Genomic DNA, 17,904 nt, shown 5'->3' on the forward strand with positions numbered 1-17,904 from the left:
CTTATTTATGCCCCACATAAACTCACGACTATATTAATCTACTACATATATATTGTGATTTATACAAAAATAGACATTAAAAGCATATCAGAATAATTTTGAATGGATTTTTTTATGGAGAAAGAACACTTATTGTAGTAATAAACCAGAAACAGAAAATAACCAGTTATTCTGACAAAAAAAATATTTTAAGATATAAAAAAGTATATGAGAACAAGGCACCTCCTAGGATGTATGAAGTTTTTAGATACAGAGCTCTAGAAGTTAGAGATGTGGCCACTAGGAAATCCCAAAAGATAAGAAGTTCAAAGAGGCTATCTTTCAGGAGTAAAGAGAAGTAAAAGGGGAGACTTATCATTTGCATTATAAGCTTATCTATACTATTTTACTTATAGTTTACATGTTTTCTTTTGTATAAAGGATTACTCTAAAAACGCCTGGGTGGCTTAGTTGGTTAAGCAACCAACTGTTGATTTCAGCTCAGGTCATGATCTTGGGGTCATAAGATCAAGCCCCTGATCTCATGACCTCTGGCTCCATGCTCAGTAGGGAGTCTAATTTTCTTCCTCTCTCTGACCTCCCCTCCTCATGTGTGCTTGCTTGCTCTCTCTTTCTGAAATAAATAAATCTTTTTAAAAAAATATATAAATCTAATCAGCCCCATAAAACTCTGTCTCCACAAACATTTACTCAACATTTGCTCTGGGCTAGGCACAGGAGACAGAGAAGGGCAAATGACATCCTGATCCTCAAGGAAATCACAGTCTGGGACAGAAGAAAGATATGAAAACCAGTGATGATAAACCAGTATCATAAATGCTGTAAGAGAAGTATGTGCAACATATCATGCATGCATGGTCTGGGGCACAGAAGAGGCATACTAACACTATGTGGGGTGTGAGGGAGGGGTCATTTCCTCTTTGAGTTGAAACCTGAAGTACAAGTAGAAAACTGAGAATAAACCAGGTAGAGAGGAATGCAGGGAAATGGGGGAAGGGCATTCTAGGGCAAAGGAGAGAACAAGGTGGGTAGGAGGAAGGTAGACAGGCTGACACATGAGCATGGTGTGTCGGTAAGCTGGAAGTTTTTCAGGATTGCTAGGGCAAACGGTGCATGAGTTGGTGGTGGCAGGAATGAAACAGCAGGACAGAAAGGGACCAGAAATGAAGGGCCACGCTCAGAACTCTGCAGTCTCCTGAAGATGGTGGGAAAGCCACTAAAGGATTTCACCAGCAGGGAGAGGGAGGGAGACTAGGTCAGATGTACATTTAGGGGAAGATTATTCTGGAAGCAATGTGGAAGATGGAACTAAAAGTGGTAAATGAGATAGGAAGGCCATTCTGAAGGCTGTAATAGTGGGCCTAATGAGACAGAAGGAGAGAATCATGGTATCAGCAGGAGATGATGGCCAATAGGTACATGAAAAGGTACTCATCCTTACTGACCAACAGGGAAATGCTCTTGAGTAAGTGGAGAGTATCAATAACTGAAACAGGGAAAGAAGCAAGTTTTAAGGGGGCTGGAGTTTAGGTTAGGACACATTAAACATGAAGTGCCATCTAAAGGATCTGAGGGAGAGGTTCGGGCTGGTGAAACAAGACTGAGACCAATGAATATTGGGTTGTAGTGGAAGCCATGTGATTACTTGCAATGACCAACAGACTACAAAAATGAGAAGCCGAAGAAGGCTGGAGTCCTGGGGGAAAGCAGGGAGCAAAGGACTGAAGAGATTAAAGGAGAAGGCAGGAGTCTCAGGAAAGAATGAAGGAAGGTCAGGGCAACAAACAGATGGTAAATGAGCAGCTGAAATGACAGATCATGGCCTCCTGACTGAGTAGGGAAAGGAGGGAAGCATGGGGTTAGGGCTGATGGACTGGAAGGCATGGGAGTAGGCAAAGGCCTCAAATACAATGATGGTGATAAGATGGTGGTGGTGGTAAGGATAAAGACAGGAATACAAGAGAGAAGGGAATGTATGCTACCAGAGCTCAGTATATCTTAAGAGTGGTTACAGAATATTTCTGAATGCATGTAAACACATGTGTACTATACTGTATCATTTTCCACAATCTGAGTGTATGCTCAGGACAAAGGGCAAGGTGTGGGTAATAAATAGGCTCTGCTTTCACTGGAAACAAAGTGAGTTCTACTGGATCAGGTGTGCCTGAAAATGTTGTCACTTGGCACATTAAAAATAAAACCAAGCTTAAAGTGCTTTAAGCAGTAAAGAACGACTTTAGTTAATCATAGTAATAAAGAGAAATAAGTTACATTTTAAGAAAGTTTTCTTAAGAGTTCATAAAGTGAAATTTTTGTGCTCTTACTTTCATTTGTATAAAGGTACAAAAGTTTTAAGAATCCTATCTATTGTAAAAACAAATATTTTTGCATGTGATGTTCAGCAGCTATTTGCATTTTCTTCCTTTAGTAAATATCCATGATTCTTCCCATAGTAGTTTCTGGAATGATAAATACAAATCTTTTGGGATGCCTAGCTAGCTCAGTTAAAGGAGTATACAATTCTTGATCTTGGTGTCAGGAGTTCAAGTCCTATGTCGGGTGTAGAGATTCCTAAAAAAAATAAATAAATAAACTAAGAAATTCAACTCTCATAAAATCGATTCTATGACAACTTTAATTGTTGATTATAATTGTCATGATTCTCATAAAATCGATTCTATGACAACTTTATTTTTTTATTTTTTTTTCTATGACAACTTTAATTGTTGATTATAATTGTCATGATTCTATGACAACAACAACCTAATAGTAATGGGAGAGACACCAATAAAACATTTCAGGAAATAACTGATTTTTTTGTCAGAATTCCATTATATTCTTTTTATGGTAGGCAGAATGCTAAAGATGTCTCCCAAGATTCCCACCCCCATTATTGAATCAAACACTAATCTAGGTACTGCAATGAAGGTACTTTGCAGCTGGAATTAAGGTTACTCATCAATTGACTTTAAAATAAATATCCTGGGTTATCTGGCTATACTCAATGTAATCATGTGAACTCTTAATGCAGAAGAGAAAAAAGGCAGAGCAGATGAGGCAGAGAGGAAATCAGAGATATAAACCATGCAAAGGACTCTCTACCACTCTTGCAGGCATTGAAGATGGAGAAAGGGAGCCATGAACCAGACAATGTAGGGGGCCTCTAGAAACCGAAAACCACCCCAGCCAACAGCCAGCAAGAAAAGAGACACCTGAGTCCTACAAAAGTATGGGACTGAATTCTTACAACAACTTGAAAAAGCCCAGAAGCCAACTCATCCCCGGAGCTCCAGAAAGAAAGTCAACCAACCCTAGTGACACCTTTATTTTCAACCTTTGAAACCTGGAGCAGACAACCAGCCAGGCCAAACACCTGCCCAGATTTCTAACCTATAGAACTGTGAGATAAGGATACAAATGGATGTTGGCCTAAGCTGCTAAATTTGTGGTAATATATTCTAGGACCACCGGAAAAATTAACATACTTTCTTTAATTACTGATGTCAAGTGTGCTCTATCAAATCTCATTTTCTTGACCCTTAATGTAACTTTGGACAGAATTCACACATTTTCCACTAATACTCAGTTATTATGAAATTCAGTCTAATGTATTTTCCCTCAATGTTTTATTTTGAACATCTTTAAGTCTGTAGAGAATTTTTTAATACTATTTTTATTTTTTTTAAAGATTTTATTTATTTATTCATAGACACAGAAAGAGAGAGGCAGAGGCACAGGCAGAGGGAGAAGCAGGCTCCACGCAGGGAGCCCGATGTGGGACTCGATCCTGGGTCTCCAGGATCACACCCCAGGCTGCAGGCGGCACCAAACCGCTGCGCCACCAGGGCTGCCCAAGTCTGTAGAGAATTTAAAAGAATAGTACAAAAAATACTCTTATATCTAAATTCATCAATTGGTAACATTGTCCTACATTTGCCTGCTTTCTCTTCTCTCTAAACATACATAAATATCTCCTCTCCTGCTTTCTTCTTCTATCAGTGGTCCTCAACTAGGAAAAATTTTGCGTCCCAGAGGACGTTTGGCAATGTCTGGAGACATTTTGATTGTCACTACTGGGGAGTGTTACTGGTATCTAGTGAGCAGAGGCCAGAGATGCTGCTAAACACCCTACAAAACAGATCCCCACACAACAAGCAATTATCTATCCCAAAAGGTCAATAGTGCTGCAGTTAAGACACCCTGCTGTCTCTATATATGTATATACAAACACATTTTCCTGAACTATTTATAAATAAATTATAGACATTATGGTATTTTTTACCCTAAACATTTCAGTTTGTACCTTCTAAAACTAAGGATACTCTCTTATATACCACAATTTAACAATGATACAATAATATCCATTTTCAAGTATCCCCGTTATCTCAAAAATCTTTTATCACTTTTCATTCAAAAACTAGATCTAATCAATGGTACAGAGGTTGGCATGTTGATCAATATTTTAAATTTAATATAAACAAGAAACTCTAATTTTCAAGCAGTGAGGGCAGGCAGTAAAACTTGTAGTGCCAGCTCTAGGATCTATTAGTCTGTGACTCTGACACCATGCATATCTGAAATGGCTGTAGTAATTAATTCAGGAAGTTGTTAGCATGTTATAAATCTCTCTTGCAAGAATATCCTTAAACATAATTACTCAGTTCTTAGAACAGAAAGGGGAACTCTGTTTATACTAACCCATAATCCTGTTGAAAAAAATACCAATCTGAAACAACAAATTAAGAAGAAACCTTTTCCAAAGAAGACATAAAAATGGCCAACAACCACATAAAAAGATGCTCAACATCACTCATCACCAGGGAAATGCAAATCAAACCCGCAGTGAGATAGTGCCTCACACCTGTTAGTTTGGCCTCTATTAAAAAAAAAAAAAAAAAAAAAAAACAGAAAAGAACAAGTACTGGCAAGCAGATAGAGACCATGTGCACTGCTGATGGGAATGTAAATGGTACAGCCACAACATAAAACAGTATGGATTTTCCTCAAAAAGTTAAAAATAGAATTACCCTATGATTGAGCAATCACACTTTTGGGTATATATCTGAAATAACTGCAAGCAGGATCTCAAAGAGATATTAGCATCCCCATATTCACTGCAGCATTAGTCACAATCGCCAAGAGGTGGAAGCAAACTAAAGGTCCAGTGACTGATGAATGGATAAAGAAAGCATGGTATACACATACAGGAGAATATTATTCAGCCTTTAGAAGAAGTAAATTTTGTCATATGTTACAACATGGATGAATCTTGAGGACATCATGCTAAGTGAAATAAGTCAGTCACAAAAAAAACGAACACTGCATGGTTCTACTTATATGAGCTACTATAGAAGTCAAAACTCATAGAAACAGAAAGTACAATGAGGTTAGTAAACTGGCAGGGAGGGGGAAATGAGGAGCTGTTGTTTAATAAATACAGAGTTTCAGTTTTGCAAGATGAAAAAGTTCCAGAGAGCTGATGCCAACAGTGTGTGAGTGTGTGTGTGGGTATTTCTTTGAGAGAGAGGCAGAGATAGCAACAGAGATAGTGAGAGCATGAGTGGGGAGGAGAGGGAGAAGCAGGCTCCCTGCTGAGCAGGGAGCCCCATGCCCAGCTCCATCCACCTTAATTCCCTGGGATCATGACCTGAACTGAAGGCAGATGCTTAACCGACTGAGCCACCCAGGTGCCCCAACAACGTGCATATATATTAACACCAATGTACCATATACTTAAAAATGGTCAGATGGTGTATTTTATGTCATATGTTTGGATTCAAAATAAAAAACAAAAGGAAAAAACCACAGTACCATGATCACAGCTAAAAAAGATAAATTATTTAATTTCAGTAACTACTAAGTCAACTCCCCCCACCAAAAGAATTACTTATTTCTTTTTTTTTTTAAGATTTTATTTATTTATTCAGGAGAGACACAGAGAGAAAGAGAGGCAGAGACACAGGCAGAGGGAGAAGCAGGCTCCATGCAGGGAGCCTGACATGGGACTCGATCCCGGGTCTCCAGGATCATGCCCCGGGCTGAAGGTGGCGCTAAACCGCAGAGCCACCCAGGCTGCCCAGAATTACTTATTTCTAAAGAAAAATTCATCCACTAATATTTTGGGTTTTTTTCAAATATGTTCATACTACAATATCCTAGTTTTTCTAAGTTTATATACTTTGTAGATTAAAATTTTTTTAAATTATTCACAAAATATTTGAATGTCTAGAAATATGTTAAAAATGTGAGGCATTTAGCTTTTCAACCAAATGATGTAAAAATATGATATTTAACAGAATGGTATAATATTGTTTCAAAGCACTTTGAGAAATGAAATTATGGGGCACCTGGGTGGCAGTCAGTCGAGCACCCAACTCCTGGTTTCTACTCGGGTCATGATCTCAGGGTCCTGGGATCCAGCCCCAGGTTGGACTCCACACTCAGCCCAGAGTCTTCTTGTGACACTCTCCCTCTCCCTCTGCCTCTCCCCCAACTGCATGCCCTCTCTTTCTAATAAACAATAAATCTTAAAAGAAGAAGAGATGAAAACATTGAAATGTACCTACCTAACTGTGGAAGGAAGAAAGGAAGGAATGGAAAGAAAAGAAGGAAAAAGAAGAAAAGAAAAGGAAAGAAAGGGAGGGAGGAAACTTCTACAGAGTAGAATACAAAACAACTCTATAATCCATCAAAACGAAAAAAACAGGGTGGCACTGGGAAGGCAGCAATGAGAAACCAACAATTACTAACACTGTTATGTATGCTACAGCCTGAAAGTATGGTGAGGATGCTGTCTGCCTGAAAATGCATCATTTCTCTGAGCTCCTAACAGAGGTAAAAAGCAACTAATGGAAATATGAATGGCTACATTATAATTTTTTGCTTGAATTTAAGACATTATGGGATGCATAAGCTCTCAATACACTCACTGGCCTCAGGAAGCTAATCATAGTTTTAGAGATTTAGTTTCAGGCAAAGGCAAAAATTTAGCTCAGAACAGCAGGTCAAACAAACATGATGAGAACCATACCACTTATAGCCCTTGGGGAATAGGGAACCATCACCTGCTCTAATTATCTTTAGATTTAAAATAATCCTGGAGGCTGAAAATGGGCAAGAAGCCACAACACTCTTAAGTATTATATTTGTCAACATTATCACTTACTACCAGTTAATCCAGATCAGTAACCCCATCTGGCATTAAATCCCACAAAATAACCACCCTAGGTCATAAAGAACCAAACCATCTACAGCAGTCATGTTTGAAAAACAATACTAATATATGCCAAAGAGCCTGGCATCAGAAATGTTAAACATGTGCCCTCATCCTAATTAGAACATGCTATCTATCCACTCCTTCCTGACAGCCCTACTGAACACCTACTGGAACTAATAATTTTTTAAAAGATGCCTCAATAAATATGAAACTTTTGCAATCTAAAGGGCTTAAAAGCCTTTAGAAATACTGATCTCAAACTTCAAATTCCAGTAGAACTGCAGCAGCTTTGTCAATGCAACAGGGCACGCAGACGTAATGACTAGAATGGAAAATGTGTATAATCTAAATATAGAGAATTGCTCTAAATTGTCTTCACTTTCATTCTTCCAGGACTTAATGACAGTGAGAAGGAAGAAGGTATTCTAAACTCAAACCAAGGAATTATAGGACTGTGTTATCAGTCCCGCCCAGACTTGAGCAACCCCTGAACAAAGTAGATCCTAATTTGTAGAAAACATACTGCTAAAAACAGATAAATGCAGGTGTCATTCTGGGTTGCCACACCCACCGAGCCACAAGTAGTATCATCATAATGGCAAGTAGAAGAAAAATACTGCCTAAAAATGGCCTGAACTGGTTAATACATCCATGGTTTCCCATCTCAGATGCAGGACTCTATTCAATGCACCACAGCATTTAGCCAGTTCAAGAAGCACTATTTCTCAGGTAAGTTTTCAACAAAATAGCTGGAAAGGATGGAATTATAAGTTAGTATGCTCTGAGAATGATACCTTGCCATGAGAAGCTTGTTGCTTAGGTAAATGTTTGTTAGCTATCTATTTCAGGCAGGTCACAAACCCTCCTGGCTGACAAAGGGGCCCCCCACACAAACAGTACACCTGCACCACTTCTCTGGAAGAAGTACTCCCTGCATCAAAAAGCCAGCATTGGTGGAATCTGAAACAAGGGGCAGAGAAAAGGACCACATCAATGGGATTAAACTCAGTTCCTTTTCTTTCTTTCTTTCTTTCTTTCTTTCTTTCTTTCTTTCTTTTTTCTTTCTTTTTAACAGCTTTACTGAGATATAATTCACAAACCATACATTTTATTCATTTGAAGTATACAATTTGATGGTTCTTAGTATATTCATAGAATGCAACCATCAGGGGATCCCTGGGTGGCTCAGTGGTTTGGTGCCTGCCTTTGGCCCAGGGCGTGGTCCTGGAGTCCCAGGATCGAGTCCCACATTGGGCTTCCTGCAAGGAGCCTGTGTCTCTGCCTCTCTATCTGTGTCTCCCACGAATAAATAAATAAAATTAAAAAAAAAAGAATGAAACTATCACCAGTCTCCGTTTTAGAATGTTTCCATTACCCCCAAAATAAACCTCATACCCATTTCCCCTCAACCCTCCCAGCCTTAGGCAATAACTAATCCATTTTCTGTCTTTATAGATTTTCCTTTTCTGGGTGTTTCATACAAATGGAACTATATAATATGTGGTATTTTATGGCTGGCTTATTTCATGTATCTAATATTTTCAAGGTTCATTCATGTTATTGTATATGTGTCAATTCTTCATTCCTCTTTTCTGCTGAATAATACTCTAACATATGGATATGCCACATCAGTTTTTCATCAGTCATAGAATCCCTTTCACTACATACACAAAGCTTTATTTTTTTTTAAGATTGTATTTATTTATTTGAGAGAGAGAGCGTGCGTGCGAGAGAGAGCGTAAGCAGGGGCAGGGAGAGGAAGAAGGAGGCTCCCCATTGAGCAGGGAACCTGATGCAGGGCTGGATCCCAGGGCCCCCAAATCATGACCTGAGCCGAAGGCAGACACTTAACGGACTGAACCACCCCAGCATCCCAAAATAAAACTTTAAACAGTGATTATGCCCCCACATTAGCCCATAAATACCTATTTAATCCATATTATAGCTGAAAATATATCATTAATTGCATAATGCTCTAGTTCTCTAGAAGTGTTATCAACTACCACAGTGTTATTTGGATCAATAAAAATACTGGGATTGCAGGTCCTTTATAATTAAGTCAACCGTTTAAATTTTTTTCACTATAGGGATGCCTGAGTGGCTCAGTGGTTGAGCATCTGCCTTCAACTCAGGGCGTGATCCCGGAGTCCTGGGATCAAGTCCCACATCAGGCTCCCTGAATGAAGCCTGCTTCTCCCTCTGCCTGTGTCTCTGCCTCTCTCTCTGTCTCTCATGAATGAATAAATAAAATCTTAAATAAAAAAAATAAAAATAAATAAAATTTTTTCACTATAAATTGTAGGGGGAAAGGAACTTACAAACTCTGAGGCCTGAACACTTCAAGACATATCTGTCTTTTTTACTTCACCCCGTTGAAGATAAACAATAAAATTATAACTATTTAAAGTTGGTCTCTGCAACCTTCCCTATCTCCCTTCCATCTCTGAAATCCAATTCCTTCTGTACTCTTAACTCCATCCCCATCCCCAAAACAAAACAAGATCTTTAATACCTGTTAACTAATGCACTTCATTCTAAATAAAATAATACATTTACATGAAAATATTACTTAAACCAGACATTTATTTTCAGACATTCTCCCAAAATACAAAATGAAAATTAGTTTCCCTAGATGAATTTCCAGCACGAACAAGCTGGTGAGGTGGTATTTTTTTGTTTTGTTTTATTTTTGCTGAGAGACCCTCTTGAATCACAGTAAGCCCACTCCATAGCAAATTTAGTCAGTTCTCTCAGGGTAATGCATATCCACAAGGAAGGCAGGGAAAATAAGGAATTGTTATCAAAATTGTCAGGTATCATAATTGTATTGTGATTATGTCTAAAAATATCCTTATTTGTTAGAACGCATAATAAGGTACTTAGATGGAATGATGTGATATCTGAGATTTGCTTCAAGGTACTATAGTTGGTTGGAAGAATAAATATTGTTAAAATGTTCAAACTACCCAGAACAATTTACAGATTGAATACAATCCCTAACAGAATACCAAGAGCATTTTTTCACAGAACTAGAACAAATAATCTTAAAATTTGTATGGAGCCACAATAAAATCCTGAATAGCCAAAGTAATCTTGAAAAAGAACAAACCTGTAGGTATTACAATCTCAGATTTCAAGATACAGTATGAAGCTGTAGTAATCAAAACAGCATAGTACTGATACAAAAGCAGACACATAAATTAATGAAACAGAACAGAGAGCTCAGAAATAAACCCATGATTATATGGTCAATTAATCTGACAAAGGAGGCAATGGAAAAAAGACAGTCTTTTAACAAACGGTGCTGGGAAAACTGGACACCAACATGCAAAAGAATGAAACTGAACCACTTTCTTACACCATACACAAAAATAAATTTAAAATAGATAAAGGGCCAAAACGTGAGACCTGAAACCACAAAAATCCTAGAAAAGAGCACAGGCAATAATTTCTCTGACATCTGCTATAGCAATATTTTTCTAGATATGTCTCCCAAGGCAAGAGAAACAAAAGCAAAAAGGAACTATTGTGATTATATCAAAATAAAAACTTCTACACAGCAAAGGGAACAATCCACGAAGCTAAAAGGCAACCTACTGAAAGTGAATGGGTATTTGCAAATGATATATCCAATAAAGGAAAATACATAAAGAACTCATAAAACTCAACACCAAAAAACAATCCAATTTAAAAATGGGCAAAAACCATGAACAGACATTTTTCCAAAAACAAACAGATGGCCAACAGATACATGTAAAGATGCTCAACATCACTCATCACCAGGGAAATGCAAATCAAAAACACAATATGATATCACCTCACATCTGTTAGAATGGGCTAAAATAAAAAACTCAAGAAGCAACAAGTATTGGTAAGAATGTAGAGAAAAAGGAACCCTCTTGCACTGTTGGTGGGAATGTGAACTCTGGTTTCCACAGCCACTACGGAAAGCTAAATGGAGGTTCCTTAAAAAATGTAAAAAAGCTTCTTATCTCAATGTCTGTCATCTTAGTGAGTTTACAGGGGTGGCTGCTGTTCTCTGAGCTTTGCAATGTTACCCAAGGACTACAGCAAGAAAAGATGCCACAGTCATCCAAGAAAGACAAAGACTCAGTGAACAAACCTGAGGTAAGACCAAAAAAAAAAAAAAAAAAAAAATGATCCAAAGGCAAAGTTTGGGACAATCTCAATAACCTGGCAACATACGACAAACTCCATAAGGAAGTTCTCAACTATAAACTGATAACTCCAGCTATTGTCTCTGAGACACTGAAGATTTGAGGTTCCTAGCCAGGGCAGACCTTTAGCTCCTTAGTAAAGGATCTATTAAACTGGTTTCAGAGCACAGAGCTCAAGTAATTTACACAAGAAATACTAAGGATGGAGATGCCCTATAGCTGCTGGTGAAGATGTATGAATAGATCCTACCAACTGTACATTTTGAAAAATAAAACTTTATTAAATAAAAACATTAAAAATAGAATTACCCTATCATCTAGTAATTTCACTCCTGGGGAATTTATCCAAAGACTATGAAAACACTAACTCAAAAACATATGTGCACCCTTATGCTTACTGCAACATTGTTTACAACAGCTAAATTATGAAAGCAGTCCAAGTGCCTAGTCTATCAATAGATGAATGGATAAAGAAGTGGCATATATATATTATATATATGTATATACATATATAATGGAATATTATTCAGCCATAAAAAGGAATGACATATTGCCATTTGCAACAAAATGGATGGAGCTGGAGAGTATAACACTAAGTAGAATAAGTTGGCCAGAGAAAAACAAATTCCATATGTAGAATTTAAGAAACAAAACAAACAAAAGAATAAAGAGACTATCAAAAAAACAGACTCTTAACTATAGAGAACAAGTTGATGGTTACCAGAGATGAGGTAGAGTGGGGGTGGGTGAAATAGGTGATGGGGATTAAGAGCACAGTTATGATGAGCACTGGGTAACGTATGGAAGTGTTGAATCACTAATTGTACACCTGAAACCAATATAACACTGTATGTTAACTATACTAGAATTAATTTTTTTAAAAAATTATTAAAAAAACCCTATTTTAGTTGGAAGGAGGACGATGGGGGTCGAAATGAAATAAAATACTGGTAGTTCTTGAGGGCAGGTAGATAGGTAGGTGAGACTTCATTATTCTTTTCTGCCTTACGTCTGTATAAAAATTGCCATAGTAAAATAATTTTAAAAGAGCAAGAAACAGTTTTCTTCCTTTCAGGTAGTCTTTTGCTGCTTCTCTTTTCATTCATAGCATTTACTGTTGTCATTACACATTTCTGAGATTTTTTCTTAAAGATTTTATTTATTTGAAAGAGAGAGCACAAATGAGGGGAGCAGGAGAGAGGGAGAAGCAGGCTCCCCACTGAGCAGAGAGCCTGAGGCAGGGCTGGATCCCAGTACCCTGAGATCATGACCTGTGCAAAAGGCAGACACTTAACTGACTGAGCCACCCAGGTGCCTTGTTTCTGGGATTATTTAATGTTTGTCTCCCTAACTGGACTTTAAGCTCCATGAGGATCACAAATACGTTTGATTAGCTCCAAAAGAATTGCTACCACCTCACAAAGTTACTGGCATGTGACAGGCCTCCAGCAAATATTAAAGAAGTGACTAAACTCAATATGATAAGTCATTTTGTACCTAGGTCAATATCAATAAATGTCTAATAAATAAGAAGGGGAGTAGAAATCCAGGAATCTTTGGATGAAGGAATTCAACATATTTACCTATATATACTTGCCATTTAAATTCACACACTTTTCTATTTAAAGTGTAGTAAAAGGGATCCCTGGGTGGCGCAGCGGTTTGGCGCCTGCCTTTGGCCCAGGGCGCGATCCTGGAGACCCAGGATCGAATCCCACGTCAGGCTCCCGGTGCATGGAGCCTGCTTCTCCCTTTGCCTGTGTCTCTGCGCCTCTCTCTCTCTCTGTGACCATCATAAAAAAATAAAAATAAATAAATAAATAAATAAATAAATAAATAAATAAATAATAAATAAATAAAGTGTAGTAAAAATGTCACAAAGCAGCTCTAACCTCATCTAGCTTGTCCTCACTATACTCATGTGATGTACTCAGTTAAGAACCCTAATCTCCACTTTATGATATGGAAACTATGGAACTAAAAAGTCAGGAAACTTTTTCAAGGTCATGATGAACCAGAAGCACAAATGAACAAAGCTCAGCTCTGTTCTCAGGCCTCATGCTGTTCCTAAAAGAACATGATTTTATTCTCAGGAAAAATAAAACAATAAAAGAGGAAAGGGAGTACTGTACGTATTAACTCAATCTTCAGTAGCTGAGAAACTTGAGTAGCTGTATAATAGTCTCAGTTGGAAGTATTTTGACTTTGCCCAAAACAATTTCAAGGTTGAAGCACCTAGCAGTAGAAGAATTCTAAAAAGCAGAAGGTGAGGAGGCATTTAGACAACAGGAAACAGAAAAAGATATGACACTTAAGTAATGTGAAGGCCTTTTTTTTTAATGTGGTTAAACTGAAACAGTACAGTGAGAATGAACTAACAAGAAAATTCATAAAGAGAATAAATACTAATACCAAGATATTAAGACACCAGTCCCCCGGGTTCCCAAGTTTTAAGTTTATTTAATTCAAATATAAAACTAAAATTCATAATGTTTCTATTTAATCATTATTTTATGTAGAAGTAGTCTACTAAAATATCACTATGTCATTAGGGAAATACAAATCAAAACCACGACGAGATACCACCTCACAGCAGTGAGAATGGGGGAAATTAAGAAGACAGGAAACAACAAATGTTGGAGAGGATGTGGAGAAAGGGGATCCTCTAGCACTGTTGGTGGGAATGTGAACTGGTGCAGCCACTCTGGAAAACTGTGTGGAGGTTCCTCAAAGAGTTAAAAATAGATCTGCCCTACGACCCAGCAATTGCACTGCTGGGGATTTACCCCAAAGATACAGATGCAGTGAAGCGCCGGGACACCTGCACCCCAATGTTTATAGCAGCAATGTCCACAGTAGCCAAACTGTGGAAGGAGCCTCGGTGTCCATCGACAGATGAATTGATAAAGAAGATGTGATCTATATACACAATGGAATATTAGCCATTAAAAACGACAAACACTGACCATTTGCTTTGATGTGGATGGAACTGGAGCATATTATGCTGAGTGAAATAAGTCAATCGGAGAAGGACAAACATTATATGGTCTCATTCATTCGGGGAATATAAAAAAAATAGTGAAAGGGAATAAAGGGGAAAGGAGTGAAAATATCAGTGAGGGTGACAGAACATGAGAGACACCTAACTCTGGGAAATGAACAAGGGGTAGTGGAATGGGAGGCGGGTGGGGGGTTGGGGTGACTGGGTGATGGGCACTGAGGGGGACACTTGGTGGGATGAGCACTGGGTGTTATGATATATGTTGGCAAATTGAACTCCAATAAAAAAAAAATTAAAAAAATATCACTATGCCCCCAAATCCTTTTGAAATGTCTAAAAAATCCAAATTTCCCTTAATTTAGTAACAGATAATGATGTGCACATTCAGAAAGGCAGAATTGCCAAATGTTTGCCATTAATGGAAGCATAACTATTTGTAAAAGTAATCTTAATTCAGCCAATCTGAAAGCTCTTGAGCTATGGCGCCAAAACCTGTCCACATTTATGGAGAACATTTAGAGACTAATCAAAATCTAAAATAAAGTCGGCCACAGTATCTAAAAAATTAAAATGGCTAGTTTTGGTCTAAAAAAAAAAAACAAGATCTAAATATCCCAATAAACTTATTTTGGGGAGAGAGCCTAGAAAGATTTTTCTTGTTCACGTAAAGGGTTATGAAGCGGTGTCTGGCCTGGGTTGAATTCCACACTGCCTCACTCCACTGTCACTCCAGCATAATTACTACTGGTGGAGCTGCTCCAAGGACTCAGGGCGTTCAATTTTCACTCCTATATTCTTTGTATCATATGTTGTCAAATCAGGCTTCCAATTTGCAGTACATCATTCAATGCAGGGTAACCATTTACATAGGCAATTTCCAAACAAGAATGATTTATTTGCCCCTCGATGGTTTCTTCTCAACTTTTAGACTAATTCATAAAAGCGCCAGCAGGGCATGAATTCCTCTCCCCAAAATAATCTATCAATACCGTAGCCTTTTAATGTAAGGGGTAAAGGGAGTACTGTCCTCTGGATGCGGACAACGCTGCTGACCCACGCGAGGCACTGATTTGTAGTTGTCTTTGCACCGGGGTGATGGCTGTGCGCTCGGCTGCCCACGACGCCGGCTGGGTCCCCCTGGTGACCGACACTACATGAAGGCAGCAGCAGGGCTCCAAGACACAGCCTGGCAGCGGCACAGAGGGTGGAACGGGAAATCATGCAAGATGAACACGCGAACGGTACACATGACATGACTGAGAATTACGTTTGCATTGCTCGGGTATTTGAGATCGGCACCAGGCACCGTCCCCCGTCCTTTTAGGAGGCAGACCCCCACCCGCCTCTTTCTCGGGCTCCTGAGCCCGGCCTCCCGCTTAAAGCGCGGGCGTGATGGGAGGACCGAATCCAGGGGCTCAGCGCTAGGCACGCACACGTCGCTGCTCCGCGAATCTGGGGGGGAAACACTGAGGTGACAAATTGCCACAATCTTCTGAAATATGGTGGAATGACACACCACCTTTCCCACCACCGAGCGAAGACACAGAGTCCTGAAAAGCCGACCTGCGGGGCCCACCGGGGAGGGGCAGGAGAGCAGCGGACCCGGGGGAAGCCGGCGGCACGTCCGAGCCCCGGCTGCCCAGCCTCAACTCCCGGGGACGTGGGGTCGCGCCCGGGGCACGGCTCGGGGATCGCGGGACGCCAGGGGCGCCGGGGCGAGCCCAGGCGGGGAGACCCGGGCCCCGGAGCCGGGCGGCCGGGGAGGGCGCGCCGCCAGGTGCCGGACGGCAGGGGGCAGCGGGGGTCGGGCGGGCGCCGACCCGCGGGGGGGGGGGGCGCGAGTCCCGCGCGGCGAGGGGGGCCTCCCGGCGGGCTCGCCGCCGGCCTACCTGGAGGTAACAGGGTTTCCTGAGCCAGGCGCCCGGACAGAGACTCCTCGCCATGGTAATCACACATCGCCCCGCCGCGCCGCAGTCAGAGGCGGACCCGAGCGCCGGCGGCCCGGCTCCCCGCTTCCCCCGCCTCCCCCTCCTCCCCGCCCCCAGCCCGCCGGGCCCGCCCACTCCTCCGCCCCCGCCGCGCCGCGCGCCGCGCTCCCCCCGGCCCCGCTGCGGCGACGGCGGCCGGCGGCCCGAGGCTCGGCCTCCTGCTCCGCTCCGCCCCGCCGCCGCCGCCGCCGCCGCCGCGGCTGTCAGCGACGTTGCCGCCGACTCCGCCATAAAGGGGAGTCGCGCCTCGCCTCGGCCGACACAAATCCAGCTGCGCCTGGCGCTTAAAGGGGAGGCGTGCGGAGGAGGCAGGGGGCGCCGCGGCGGGCCGGCTGGCGCGCGCTCCGCGGGGCGAGGCGAGGACCCTGCGGACCCTGCGGACCTCGCCGCCCTCGCCGCGCCTCCCGCCAACCCCGATGCGGACTGCGCTCCTTCACTCGGGACGCGTCCCGGGCGCGCTGCAGGGAAATTTCGGGGACGCTCGAGGTTCGTGGCGTGGCCCCTGGCTCGACCCGCCCCTCGCGCGGCGGCGGGGCTCGGGGGCCGGGGGCGCCCCCTGCAGCCGCTGGGGGGCGGGCGGGGGGCTCTGCGCTCGCGGCGGAGCCACCGCGGACCGGGCTCCCCGCCGCTGAGCTCGCAGTGCCCCCCGAAGCCGTCCCGCCCCGTAACGGCCTTCAACTTTTTTTTCTTTTTCTTTTTGGATGTACTTTTTAAAAATTCAGACTTTTTCGGTTTGTATTGTTTTCAAGCGTCTTCAGAGTTTTTCTGGCCCCACCCAGGAACCCTGACTCAAAAGGGGAAAAAAAAAAAAACAACAACCCCAAAATACTACTGAATTAAAAACGCAGTCCCGAAGATAGGAGACCTGGGACGTGGCACAGCTACGCGGTGAAGGCTGCATAACGAAGGGTGTGGTGTCTTTCTTTTTGACAGTGAAGTCCAAATAAGGGAAAAAAAAGAGCCACCCTAGTGGGAGAACAGCTGTTGATCCGAGAGCCTTGTAGTGGAGGGAGACGCATCCTGCTTGTTCTCACCCGACAGGCCACCTTTCCACGCGATGCCAGCGCGGGTTAGGGAGCCAGCTAGACCTCCTGCTAGCTCAGTACGCCGAGAAGGGTTTTCTCCAGAAATCAACCTTTACTCACTCGCTGTGGTTTTTACCTAAACCTTGTTCTGGTGCTTTTGCTTATCTGGGGGGGGGGGGGGGGAATAAAACAACAACTTCGCACCGGCCCCTCCCCCAACCTATATACACAGATTTTAAATCAGGGTTATTGCTTGCAGATAAATCCCTCTTTTTTTTTTTTCATTGATTTTCAGTTTGGGTTAAGAGAACTCAGCTGGTTAGGTAAGAATGGATACTACTTGTTTCATTCATTCATTCATTCATTCATTCACCCAATAAATTAGTCGGACACCAGGAGTTGTTCTAGTTGTTAGGGTTATAAAGCCCAACAAAACAGACAGAAATCTCAACCCTTGTGAATGTTACATGTTTCGAGGTGGGGGTAATAGGCAATA

At 41.5% G+C, this 17,904-nt stretch overlaps 1 protein-coding gene across 1 annotated transcript in view; it reads right to left on the minus strand.

The window, feature by feature from the left end:
* Nucleotides 1-16,395, minus strand: part of DIPK1A (divergent protein kinase domain 1A) — a 116,456-nt gene extending 100,061 nt beyond the window's left edge. Inside the window, exon 1 of the mRNA XM_055340183.1 lies at nucleotides 16,285-16,395. Within this exon, the coding sequence (XP_055196158.1) occupies nucleotides 16,285-16,338 (54 nt within the window). The 5' untranslated portion in view covers nucleotides 16,339-16,395. The remainder of the gene's footprint in view (nucleotides 1-16,284) is intronic.
* Between the last annotated feature and the right edge of the window lie 1,509 nt (nucleotides 16,396-17,904).

The sequence above is a fragment of the Nyctereutes procyonoides genome, unplaced genomic scaffold (assembly GCF_905146905.1).
Source record: "Nyctereutes procyonoides isolate TBG_1078 unplaced genomic scaffold, NYPRO_anot_genome, whole genome shotgun sequence".
NCBI classification, from domain to species: domain Eukaryota; kingdom Metazoa; phylum Chordata; class Mammalia; order Carnivora; family Canidae; genus Nyctereutes; species Nyctereutes procyonoides.